This window comes from Elaeis guineensis, chromosome 4 (genome assembly GCF_000442705.2).
Source record: "Elaeis guineensis isolate ETL-2024a chromosome 4, EG11, whole genome shotgun sequence".
Lineage (NCBI taxonomy): Eukaryota > Viridiplantae > Streptophyta > Magnoliopsida > Arecales > Arecaceae > Elaeis > Elaeis guineensis.
Window position 1 is genome coordinate 2,109,263 of NC_025996.2, and position 13,697 is coordinate 2,122,959.

Sequence of the window (13,697 nt, forward strand, 5' to 3'; positions counted from 1 at the left end):
TAAAACGGGAGGTATTACCACCCATATTCATTAATCTAGAAGATGATTTGGTTGATCGAGGTCAACCAACTGAGGAGGTAGTTTTAAGGCTTGTAGGTTTACAGGTTGTCAGGTATTGTGTGCAGATTTTCAGTTTGCAGCATTTCAGAATCAGGTTACAGGTTTTCAGCAAACAAAATTACGAGAAAAGAAAGAGGCAGTGACTCTTTGTATCCCTTTTGCAAGGTTTCTGATTGCAGCCCAAATGATCTTCTTTATTGGAACGATTTTTGCTTGGTTTAGTTTGTGATTTTGCAGATCCTCTGGATAACTTGGTCGCCCTTCCCGGTCAAGATGCCAATAAATGGTCAAGCAGAGGGACTTTCGTGCTAGACAAATTCTCCCAGTTCGAGTACCGTACCACGGGACCATGAAATCGACCATTCATCTTTATACAATCACTGTCGTGTCATTTATGGAAAAGTTAGTATAATTTCACCAAATTTTTATATATATATATATATATATATATATATATATATATATATATATATATATATATATATATATATATATATATATATATATATTATTTATGTGCTAAGGTGGTTGTCCACACTTGTCTAGCACGAATACATTACAAAGTTGAGAAAATAAAACATGTCTTAACAACTCTGACGCAAATAATAAATCAGTCTATAATATTTCCACCGAATACTCAACGGCAAACAAGCACATGAGCTCTCTAGTTGCCATCTAATTTACCTTATCCTATCTATTACTGCGAATTTCAATGGCCAGATAAAAAGCACACAGCAACGCATAGCCCCACAGAGTCCTGCAAGTTCGGTAGTTGTAATATGATCTTTCTACACTTTTGAGGGGTTAATTATAGGCTTGACAAAAAGGTCGGATCGGATGCGAATTTGGATTGATGCAAACGCGATCCAAAATCTGAGTATTTTGATACGAATCTGATCCGTGACCCAACGAATCAATACTTTTTTTATCCATATCCGATCCGATCGAATATCAGATTATCTGATCGGATACCTGCCCTACTTAATTGAGATTTTCTAAATGAAAATAAAAGCATTGAACAATAATCCACCACCACTCTTCGTCTCTTGAGGTCTTAATCAAGTCTAAAGACTATAAGATCAGTCTATATCTGAACAATATATATACATAAGATCGGATGAGTTCGGATCGGATAATGGGTCAAGGTGGTCACTATCCATACCCAATTGGATTGGGTTAAGACCCGGTCAATATGTTGACAAACCCGACCTATTAGGATCTGATCGGGTGCAATTGTCAAGTCTAATTAATCACGAGACAAGGTACCACTAATAAAAATGATAGTGAATATTTTATGTTATATTTTTTTTTTCTTGTATCTCAAAAAGAAAATTAGAAGTCAAATAGAATTAGAATTTCTGCTATTAATAGAGTCCACTGATTTTAAAAGTGAAAAAATAAAAGAAAAATAAAATCACACGTCCAAAAGAGATTCTGTTCATATGCTCTTTCTTCCTTATAAACGGGACATTAACTCGCTTCTTGTTACTCAATACTCATGAACGATTTCTCTGTCTATTTACAATCTCCAGACATTGTCATAAGCACCTGCTTGGCCCTCCTACTCTTACTATGTATCGCTGTTTCCAATGGAGGAAGCCGTGGGACAGCACTAAATCTATCATTTTCGGAAAGATGCAGAGGCTCCGTGGATGCAGTCTGGACCAAGGATTGAGTTAACGCGTACTGAAGACGCAATCACGCAAAAACGTTGAGTTAGCCATGGACCAAGGACGCGCGACCGACTAGCTACCGGACTTAGTCGCCGTGAAAAATTAAATGGAATGGGTCGCAGAGTTGGAATATTCTATCATTTGAAGAAATTATTTTCTATACTACATACATCATATGGCCATGCATACAGCCAATCACATCCACTTATTTCTCTAACAAACACATGTATAAGAAAAAAAAATCCAAAATACAAATGTATTAAATTTCTACTCGGCCATAACTCAAGAGAGGATTACAAGGAAATATGGGATGGTTGTGATTGAAAGAGAGACTCCTGGAATTTTAATTCATGTCTGGATCAATCCACTACACTGCGATGATAACATATGCGATGACTTGAATTATTTCCCAGTTGAATCAGCCAGCCCTGGTGACTTGAGAAAATATCCAGCACGTGCCTTCGGTTGTAGATGCGATCCACGTTTCACTCGATCTCCTCCATATATTTAGTGGTACCCCAAGCACATATACTAGCGCTTAACTATTGGGATCAGATTGAATTAAGGAGATAAAAGGGTGAGATATGGGAGAGGCCGGGAGAGGGGTGAGAGGAGCAAAGCCATTCATGGGCGCATGGATGCTGCTGTGCCACTCTCTCTTCACAGCAGTACTGCTCATTGCCGTGACGGTGTCAGCATCGGTCGACACGCGTCCTGGCTGCCAACCGACATGCGGCAACGTTAGCATCCCCTACCCATTCGGCATCGGCCCGAACTGCTCCTTTCCAGGTTTCGAACTTAGCTGCAATGACATTGGCAATGGCGTCTACAAACCATTCTTCGGCAACGTAGAGTTCATCAACATATCCTTGCAGGCAGCCCAGGCTCGCATCTACAATTACATATCCGGGCAATGCTACAACAGTTCCGGCTACCAGTCGTACAACACATGGCAACTAAATTTCATTGGCATGCCATACCGGTTCTCCGATAACGATAACAAGTTCACAGTTATCGGCTGCGACACCCTCGCGTACATCGGCGGGCAGAATCAGAGAAAAATCAGCTACACGAGCGGATGCGTATCGGTCTGCCAAAGCAATAAGAGCCTGACAAACGGGGCTTGCTCCGGCATCGGCTGCTGCCAGACCTCCATCCCCAAGGGAATCAACTTTTATAATGTCACCTTCGATGGCAACTTCAACAACTCCCGGGTGTGGGACTTCAATCCCTGCAGCTTCGCCGTTCTGGCAGAAAGCAACTGGTTCAAGTTTAGCACGGCTTACATTAATACCACCGACTTCAATCGGACGAATGGAGGGCGGGCGCCCATGGTGCTGGACTGGGCCATCGGCAACGAGACGTGCGAGGTCGCGCAGCGCAACACAACTTCCTATGCGTGCCTCAGCAAGCACAGTGACTGTTTTAACTCCTCCAATGGCTCAGGATATCTTTGCAATTGCTCAAGAGGCTACGAAGGCAACCCCTATCTCGCCGACGGATGCCAAGGTCTATAATTATCTTCTCTCTCTGTGAGTGCATCTGTCTTTCTCTCCGTGTTTCTGGAGCTGACCTTCTGCATTTGTTGAACTGGGATGGTAGATATTGACGAGTGCACTCTCAAAGACGATCGGTATCCATGCAATGGGATTTGTACCAACGTACCTGGGGATTACCTTTGCACATGTCCAACAGGCACGAAGGGCGACCCGAAAAATGGAACCTGCAATCCCGTGCTCAGCAATCTTTCCACATCAGTGAAATTGGTTATAGGTAATCCCTCAATAATTAGCAACAAATTCGGTTTCTACCACTCCTTCTATCAAGTTTCACTAGACATGCATATCAAGCACAAACTTCAACCGTGCAAAGCGTAGAAGTAGGCAGCTTAAGAGTTTCAATCTTCGTTTAGTATGGAAAAGAAATAAATAAGAGGGAATACCTCTTCATTACTCGAACTCATTAATGATTTCTGTGTCTATTTACAATCTTCAGGCATTGTCACCAGCACCAGCTTTGCCCTTCTACTATTACTATGCATTGTCGTTTCCATGGCGCGTGAAAGAAGAAAACTTATCAGGATAAAAGAAGAATACTTTCGGCGACATGGAGGGCGGTTGTTACTTGAAGAGATAAAGTCGAAGCAAGGTCTTGCATTTAAGGTATTCACGAAAGAAGAGCTAGAGCAGGCAACAAACAATTTTGACAAGAACCGAATTCTTGGAGGTGGAGGCCATGGAACTGTTTACAAGGGAATACTCAATGACAATCATGCAGTTGCCATAAAAAAATCAAAATTAATTGATGACCACCAGAAGAAGGAATTTGGGAAGGAGATGGTTATTCTTTCTCAGATCAACCATAGGAATGTGGTGAAGCTTTTGGGATGTTGTCTGGAGGTGGAAGTCCCGATGTTGGTTTATGAATTTGTCTCCAATGGAACCTTATTCCAATTAATCCATGACAGGAAGAGGACATCCCACATTTCATTGGATACCCGTTTGGAGATTGCTTTACAGTCCGCAGAAGCCCTGGCATATCTACATTCATCAGCTTCACCTCCAATCCTTCATGGAGATGTCAAGTCTTCGAACATACTTTTAGATGACAATTATCATGCAAAGGTGTCGGATTTTGGAGCTTCCATGTTCGTGCCAAAGGATGAAACTCAGTTTGCTACACTAGTTCAAGGGACTTGTGGTTACTTGGATCCCGAATACCTACAAACGTGCCAATTAACCGATAAAAGTGATGTTTATAGTTTCGGTGTAGTCCTTTTGGAGCTTCTCACTGGAAGGAAGGCAATTTATTTTGAAGGATCTGATGAAGAAAAGAGCCTCTCATCAAGCTTTTTATCCGCCATGAAGGAGGATCGACTTCTACAGCTTTTGGACAGTCACATTAAAAATGAAGAGGATATGGAGGTGATAGGAGAAATTGCTGAGCTAGCAAGACAATGCCTCAATGTTAGGGGTGAAGATAGGCCTTCAATGAAGGAGGTGGCTGATGATCTAGATCGGTTAAGAAAATTCAAACGGCATCCTTTTTTAGAACATAATTCTGAAGAGATTGAGAACTTGCTTGGTCAGCCATCAAGCTACACTGAAAATGAAATCTCTGGGTACTATAGTATCGAAACAAAAGCAGCGCTGGATATAGAATGCGGAAGATGATCTTTTTGTTTTTTCCTGTCTTTTGAAAAAGAGTTGGAGGATGATCATATTGTATGAAACAATATAAGTTTCTACCCCCATGCATTAGAACTATGATGCTCGTTTATATGTACTTGTGCATCTGTGAGATGCAGTATTTTTAGTTTTTGAAACATGAGTAATTTAAATTATATATTTATGGTTTCATCCTTAATGTTGTTGTTGTTGTTTTGCCAATCATCTGAGCCAGGCTTTTTGTTGAACAGGGTATAGCTCCAAGTTCAGTTATTCCATTTGCTTAACAAATAATGGTATCACCCGTTTTACCAAAACAATAATAATAAAAATAATAATAATAATAATAATAATAATAATAATAACCCTCAGATACAAACTTAAAATATACAGTGTAGAAACGCTCAACCATGTAAGAGACCAGTGGATGAATAATTTCATAGAGAAAATTTTTGGAACTACCATGGGAAAAGGGTATTTTTCATGCGAAAGAAGAACTTTTATAGGAAGCTATCAATGCCTCTGTCTTATTAGGTACTCTAGCCAACGTGGACCACTTTGCAAATGTTAGCTGACGTTGAATGCAAAACCACCTTGTGCGCCCTTAGGAGTTGATGCTAAAAAAAATTACCCCGCCTCTCTTATCAAGAGTTGAATAAAAAAATATCCCACCTTTCGTCTTGTAAAGATTATAAAATAAAAATAGGATCCCCTGCGGTACTCAAAAAGGGATAACTTGTGCATCCGTGAGATGTTGAGACTCCACGCATATTTGGACTTCACTATTTTAATATTTACAAAACGTTGGATCACCCTAGACCAAGGATGCACGACCGACTAACCACCACCAACTGGACGAGGCCGTCATCCTTGAACTTGCTTTTGTAAACATTCCATTTCTTTTGTAATTTGCTAAGTTCATTATAAATTTCGATGAAAATTTGATTTTTTTTTTAATTTTATTAAAAAAATTAATTTTATATATTAGAGCTGTCAAAATGGATAAGAGTCCATGGGCTAGTCCAATTGATCCTAAAAATGGGTCGGGTTAGGCTGAAAAATCTAGCCCATATATGAACATGGATTTTTTGGCCCGACCCCTGTAGCCCATTGGCTGAACTGGGTTAGGGCCGGATCAGCCCGTGGGCCGGCCCACTTGATGGCTTTTTTTTTTTTGGATTTTCTCTCAAGTCCTTTAAGTTCTCTCCCCGTCCCCCCTCCATCTTCTTCGCGTCCGACCTCCTCCGTGCCCTCCCCACCCTCCCCGACAATCCTGCCTCCTCTGTACCTCTCTCCGTCGGTATGGCAATTGCAGCCTCCCCCTCCCCCTACCCCTCTCGACATCGTCTTCCACCATCCTGGCTCCCTCCTCCTCCTACCGCCTCCCTTGTCCCTGTTGGACCCATGAGAAAATCATAGCCCTGATCGACTCCTACTGCCACAAGTGGTATACCCTTCATTGGAGAACTTCCGTGCCTCCCATTGGTAGGAGATCGCCGATGCCGTCGTCTGCCGTTGCACCCGTCTGCCCCAAGCCTCCTCCAAGACCTCGGTGCAATGTCGACACAAGGTCGAGAAACTCCGCAAGCACTCGCCCCCCACGATCCCACGGCGAATGGTGCAGAGGATGGCGGCAGGGCGGGGCGGAGCCATGGGTGGCGCACTGGAGGGGGGTGGGAGTGGGTCGGCTGCCAGTAGAGAAAGGTGAAAGATTGGCCAGGGTGGGGGGTGGGAGGAAGGGAAGGGAAAAGTGAGGAAAAAATAAAAATAAAGAAAAAAAGAAACAAAAATGGGTTGGCCCGGCCCTAACGCACAGCCCACATGGGCTACGGTCGGGTTGGATTTTTATAGCCCATTTTAATAAGTTGGCCGAGCCCAATCCGACCCCCATAATCACATCTACGTGGGTTAGTACCGGACCGGCCCATTTTGACAACTCTAATATATATATATATATATAGAGAGAGAGAGAGATTAGACTCAAATTGGTCGGATGAAGCTCACCACCATTTGATCCATACGGACCTTTACGCAAAAAACATAAAAAGTTAACAACTATTTTTCTATCCATTTGGATTGTAAAAAATATAAAAAAATAAATCAATAATATAAATGGGATGAAAATTCATACGCCATTAATGCGGATAAAATACAACCCCATGCACATCAAGGGTTGGAGTTGAGTTTATATTTATTTTAGAGCATTTTTTATTATAATATATATATATATATATATATATATATAAAAGAATATAAATTCTTTGACTATATATATATTTCCCTTTTTGAGGTTTTTTTTTTTCACTTTTTTAGTAATACTCTTAATTGGTTGATTCCATGCATAGTATATATATATATATATATATAAATTCTTTGACTATATATATATTTCTCTTTCTGAGGAATTTTTTTTTCACTTTTTTAGTAATACTCTTAATTGGTTGATTTCATGCATAGTTCCTCTTTCCGTCTTTTCTGAGGAGCTCTCCCTTTCAATGGAACCATCTCGAAAAGTTATATATGGGGACTAGAAGACGGTCTCCATATGATACATTTACTCAATTTCTCTCAACAGCCTATTATTTAGAGGATAAAAAAATTATCTAAAAATTTATATTTTTTAAATAAATATTTTAAAAAAATATTTATATAAAAAAATAATTTATTATATAGTTTTATCCATTGCAAGATTGCTAAGATCTATTCATATTTTTTATAATACTTTTTATTATATAAATATTATCATATATAATAATATAATATATTATATTATAAAATAATATATTTTTATGATATATTTTTATAATATGATAGAATATAATATATTATATGAACTTTTGAAAAGGGATTAATATTAGAGAAAAAGGAATGTTTTGAAATAATAGTAAATTTTTTATCTATTAGTATTAAATAATTGATCATAAAAAAAATTTAGCTTTTTTAAATTTTTGCAAGGAATTTCTTGTGAATTATCTGGAGAATAATGTTGTCATTTTATTATCATTTTCTATAAAAATGCTATCACAAATGTCATCAAAATGTTTATTATTTTAGTATTAAATAATTTTGAGAAGGTTTTGTAGCAGTTGTAATTGAATTATTTTTTAAAATATAGGTAGACTTTAAAAATTATCTTTTTATTTAATTACTATGGGAGTGGTAGCTAGAATACGAGACAAAATATTGAGAAGAAAGGCTTCGGGCACCACTTTATTTTATGGGACTCACTCTCAATATTTAATCTTAAATTCTTTAGCTAAAGGATGCTAACTCATGGGTGTGTGCATCCACAAATTAGCTCGGATTGATTTGGAGCTAAATTTAAAATTACATTGATTTAAATTAAATTTTAAAATAGAAATTAAAATCGAATCGGCCATCCATAAAAGCCACTTGAAACCAAACCAAAAATGATTCGGTTTGATTCAAACTATGAGATTGATATTCTATTTTATATATATAAGAGAATATAAAAAATAAAAAATTAGAATATTTATATATACAATCGTACATGGATTGTATCGAATTAGATTGGTTTTAATACATACATATATATATATATATATATATATATATATATATATATATATTAGGTTGTCGAAATTAAATAATTTTTTTTTAATTTAAAACTTTCTCAAGTCAAAATTAAATCGGATTTGATAAGAACAAAAGCTATATAAATCTAAACCGAAAAGACCGGTTAGAATCAGGATTCGACTAGTGTTTTTTGCACATCCCTACTAACTCGAGAAGTCCTGCGCAACCATGTATTAAATACGCATAGTTTTATAAATATATATGTTATCTTTTGATATGTTTCATGATCTCTCTCTCTTAAATACTACATCTTCTCTCTCAAAGCAATCCATGGAACATGTATACGGAAAATAAGCAATCTACGGTGGATTGCTGAAAAAACACAACAAATTGGATCTCTCTTAAATAATCTCTTCCCGGTTCTCGTTTCTTTTTTCTTTTCAACATACATGTAAAGAATGCAAAATACTAGTAAAAGTAACGGTCAATAATAATTCTATTGGGGGTACGTTAATGCGGTTATTGAAGTCAAGAATTTGCATTCTATGGGCCTATACGGGCTCGCGCCAGGACAGCCTTCAGGCTCAAACTACATTTGGAGGCTCTTTTGCAGTATTTTTTTTTCTTTTCAAATAGGCCGTGAGATAAATGATCAGGCTTCGGAATTATCCATCTTCACGATGGGTTTAAGTCCTAACAAAGACAGTGGTTGGTGGAGATATAATTAACATTACTTCAGTAGTACAATCAAACACACTTGCAATTCTCATTTACACGCAGACAAACGTGAGAGTTATTTTATTGCAACTACAAACTCACTAAATGGAAAACTGGAAATGCAATTGCAATTGTAGAAACTTCAACCATGAGGAGCCCTAACTACATGTATTTTGCAACTACAAGTATCCAAATGCGATCATTGCAATCAGTGTAAGTTCTTGAATAAAATTTAGATGGCTGTAATTGATTAGTCTAACTTAAATCGCCCTTTTCTTCCTTTTTTTAATTTTTGACCCGAATTGCAGTCATCATTAGTTTTAAGGACATTGATTTCCATCTTATTTCTTCGAAGTTTCTTTATTTCTATCACCCTTTTGCCCAAGCTGATTAATATCTTTAGATATATGGGACATTTACTTCATTATTTAATTGAAAATTGTGTTTTCCCGCTAGGGAGGGCGTATGATAAAATCGTGACGTCGCTGTTACAAAATGAGAAGGCGGCCTTGCGTTTGGGTCATTCTAGGCCAAGCACTATCCTTTTCCTCCTCATCTTTTGGTCTCTTCTCTTGCAATGGTAGGTAAAGATATAAACTAAATCATCAACTAGCTAATCATTGAGCTTCATACCATTGGAGGCAATAGTGCCAGCATTTTCTTGACACTCGCAATCAGCGAATAATATTTGTGGTTTTTTTGTGGTTCATCAAGAAAGAAAGCCCATTAAAGCTAAGCATACTTTCTTTGAGCAAAATGGAGTGCTGTTATATGAAAAAAATAGAAAAGAACAGGTTTGTTACCTTCAACATATTCAAAGAAGAAGATCTAGAAAAGGCAACAAATAAGTTTGACAAAAACCTGGAATTTGGGCAAGGAGAGCGGTACACAGGACAGCTTATCAAGGAATTTTGGATGGCATAGGAGAGGTTGCTGTAAAGAAGGCCAAAGTAATTGATGAGGGCCAAAAGGAAGAATTCATAAAGGAGATGGTCATACTTTCTCGGATCAACAAATGTGGCTAAGCTTTTGGGTTGCTGTTTGGAGGTGGAAGTTCCAATTTGGTATACGAATATGCGCCTGATGGCAAAGGAAAAAAAAAAGAAAAAAGAAGAAGAAGAAGAAGAAAAAAAAGAAGCCTAATGGAACAGTTGCACATCATATCAAAGATACATCATCAGAGACTTCATCTGCAATCATTGCTGTTGTGCTATTGGTCTGCAGGAAACCAAACTTGGGACAATCACTCTCTCAATTCTCCGTTCCCTCTCTTGCTATGGGGTCTCCTCGTGGCTATCACTTCCTGCCTCTGGTTCGGCTAGGGAATTATTGCTTGGGTGGAATGAGGCTAGATTGGATCTTCTTTGCCAAAAAATTGACACTTTTTCTATCACTGCTAGTTGGTTCGACAGAGTATTGAACGTATCCTGGACTTTCATTGTTGTTTATGGGTCATTGGTGGCGATTTCAACGTTACCTATAGACTTAATGAACGCAAAGGATTGCCACAAGCCTCAAAAATTTTCAAAGCTTTCTGAACCTTTATCAGACCTTGTCAACTTCTTGATCTCCCTCTCAAAGGCTGTGACTGTACTTGGAGTAATCACAGGGAAAACCCAACTTTCACCGAACTAGATAGAATCCTTATTTCTACTGAATGGGATGATCTTTGCCCACATGTTGCACAGATCGCTTTTCCTAACTCATCCTCTGATCATATGCCAATATTGCTAAAATTTACTGTTGTCCATGGTGCAATCCCCCAATTTCGGTTTGATAGAAGTTCGAAGGTATAACAGAAGTAGTTGAGAATGCCTGGAGATCTTCTGGCCAATTGGATGATTCGGTTGCCAAACCTGGTGTTGAAATTGAGAGCCCTTGGAGATCTTCTGGCCAATTGGATGATTCGGTTGCCAAACCTGGTGTTGAAATTGAGAGCCACTAGGGCTGCTTTCAAATGTTTGTCCAGCAAAATGAAATTGGCAGCCAAGGAAAGAAAGAATTCTCTTCTTGCAATGCTTCAAGATCTTGACAAAAAGGAAAAAAAAAAAAAAAGCTCTCTTTCAGTACCAATTCATTATCGGTCCAACCTGGTCCCGCTCGTGGGCTTAGCGTAAAACTTTGCATATTGATTCCTTAACGAACCAGCCCCTGTTTCCCAAGAAGGCATTGTCCGTTACGTAAGGTCTATATAGATATAATTTGATGTAGTTGAAGTGACTGCATAACTTTAAAATTGATGCATTCGCAGGCATCATATTCTAGTTGCCTAGCTTTGTTTACAAGGTGCTTGAAGGACCTGAAGACCTTCGAGCCACAGAAATCAGGCAGCCTGTAGTTAATCAAAATCTTAATCTTCATCTGGGTGGTGGATTTAGGCAAAAAGTTTTGTCACCTAATTCAAATAGGTTTGCACTAATATGTTGCCAAAGTTGATGAGGGCAAAGGTTATCAAATCCTTTCCTATTTGTTTCGCATGGGGAATGGATTAGAGGAGGGATGGATAAGGGACGGAGGAAGAATGGATGGAGAAGATGTAAATGGAACTTGATATTTGATGAAACATGAAAGAATGGATTGGAATAATTTTTTTCTTTATTTGATATGGGTAGAATAAAAAAGAAGATGGATGGTATTTGTATAATATTTTTACTAAGCTATTATTTCATAAAAAAGGGATGAAAAAGTATTAGAGATAATTTTATCAAAACTTAATGAGAGATAATTTTATCAACATAGAAAACCATCTCTCACATTCATGCTCCATCCATCTATCATTACAACTTCCAATTTAAAAGGATATAGCTGGTCGGCTAAGGTGGATGGGTAAATTCCTCTTTCCCAATATTTTTTGAACTAAAAAAAAAGATGGAGGTCATCCATCCTCCTTGTTTTATTTATTCTTCCTCTCGTGATCCCAACCAAATTTAGGATTCAAGTTTGTGATGGGAGATGGTTACTCTACAATAGCTTCTTGCTTCCATAATGCCTTAAGAATGTGTCAAGATTACTTCAAGTTTTCAAGATCAACGAATTGCTAACCACTAGGATATTAGAGTAGTCCTGGGTTCAACACGAGAGTATCATGGTGGATTAGCACCAAATGAAAATTAAAGAAAAAAAAAAAAGATCCTGAAAGATTTTAGCTCCAGTGTAAAATTAGAACTTTTAAATTCATAATGGATTAGATAAAAACACGTAAGCACATGTGGATGGTCTCCAAGAGGAGAAACTCTTTGTGCATCGAGGGTGGTGCAGCTTGGCTGCACTACCCGTGATGATTGGCTCAGGCATGGGGCCAGGCAAAAAAAAAAAAAATTTTTTTCCACATGGCTCTCGAGCCCCGCATCCGAGCCAATCACCGCAGGTGGTGTGCATCGAGCTGCACTACCTATGGTGCACAAAGAGTTTCTCCTCCAGGAGATATGGTCGCATTTGGGATTTAAACGAGGATTTGAGTATTGGGCCCGGCCAATTACATTTTGGGCGAGTTTTTAGCTATCCCGGCTTCTAGGCTTCGTCCCGTTTCAATTAGAGGCTAGAGCCCACTCTCGGCAGCACCTACCAGAACACGGTAACTACAGATCGCATCGAAGAAGGAACCAAATCACCCAACCCGATTTGGCCATACGGACTTGACAAAAATTATATATAGATCTCTACGTACAATATTGGAGAGGTATATATAGTTTTAGGTTTCGTCTATCAAATTTTGACCAAAATATTCTTCGATCTACATGAGTTCCTATTTTTCTCAGACATTTCAAAGTAATTTGACTCCAATTTTTTTTTTTTCCAAAAAAGATCCTATCCATGTTCCCAAACAATTGGTTTCTTTTGAACATCGGAAAAAAAAAAAAAGAAAACAACACTCTTTATCTAATCCATGGATTTTATATATCTTATCTCAAATTCTATAATTGATTATTAACTGATTTTTTTTTCTTGCAAGTATATGCAATTCTTCAACTTTGGTTTGCTCGGTGAATAAGTCAAAGTTGGATGTAATATTAGACCGAAAAGCAATTTAAATCAACTTGTGGTCAAGATTTTGTTGCCAAGATTTTTAAAGCCTGATTACCTTAGCTATCATGGTGGATGGTCCATAGCTAGTTAAACTTGGACCTTAGTATCATCTCAATCAAGCTGGCAAGCTAATAAAATTCAGGAAGGAATTTTGCAATATCTTGAAATGTCAATACATAGAAATAGAGACGCTGAAAACTAGCAAATATAGAAAATTTGGATCAACTTGCATGCATGTTGATTTTAAAGAAAGTTTTTGTAGATTAATCCTTTAATTTTTTTGGGTAACTTTTTGGTATCAAAAGGATTCTAACACCAGACGGTTTTGTTTTTTTAAAAAAAAGCATGCATGACGGCCAAACTGCAGCCCCGTCCAGCAATTGTTTAGCATTTACTCCTCGTGCATCCTGCCGAAGATTGACTGCTGGAGAAGACCTGGTAACGAAGCACGTCGTCGAACAGAGCAAGTCTATCGTTTTCCGGAAGACGCACGCCATCAGGATAAGAATGGTCCCCG

General features: G+C 38.1%; 1 protein-coding gene across 2 annotated transcripts in view; it reads left to right on the top strand.

The window, feature by feature from the left end:
- The first annotated feature begins 2,269 nt into the window (after positions 1-2,269).
- The window catches only part of LOC105036457 (wall-associated receptor kinase 2-like), a 66,621-nt gene continuing 55,193 nt past the window's right edge, over positions 2,270-13,697 (top strand). Inside the window, exons 1-3 of one of the 2 annotated variants that reach the window (XM_073255297.1) lie at positions 2,270-3,242; positions 3,336-3,506; positions 3,729-5,058. In XM_073255297.1, the coding sequence (XP_073111398.1) occupies positions 2,318-3,242; positions 3,336-3,506; positions 3,729-4,906 (2,274 nt within the window). In that variant the 5' untranslated portion in view covers positions 2,270-2,317 and the 3' untranslated portion in view covers positions 4,907-5,058. Of the gene's footprint in view, positions 3,243-3,335; positions 3,507-3,728; positions 5,059-13,697 lie in introns of those variants that run through there. The other variant, XM_073255296.1, reaches the window with a different exon arrangement.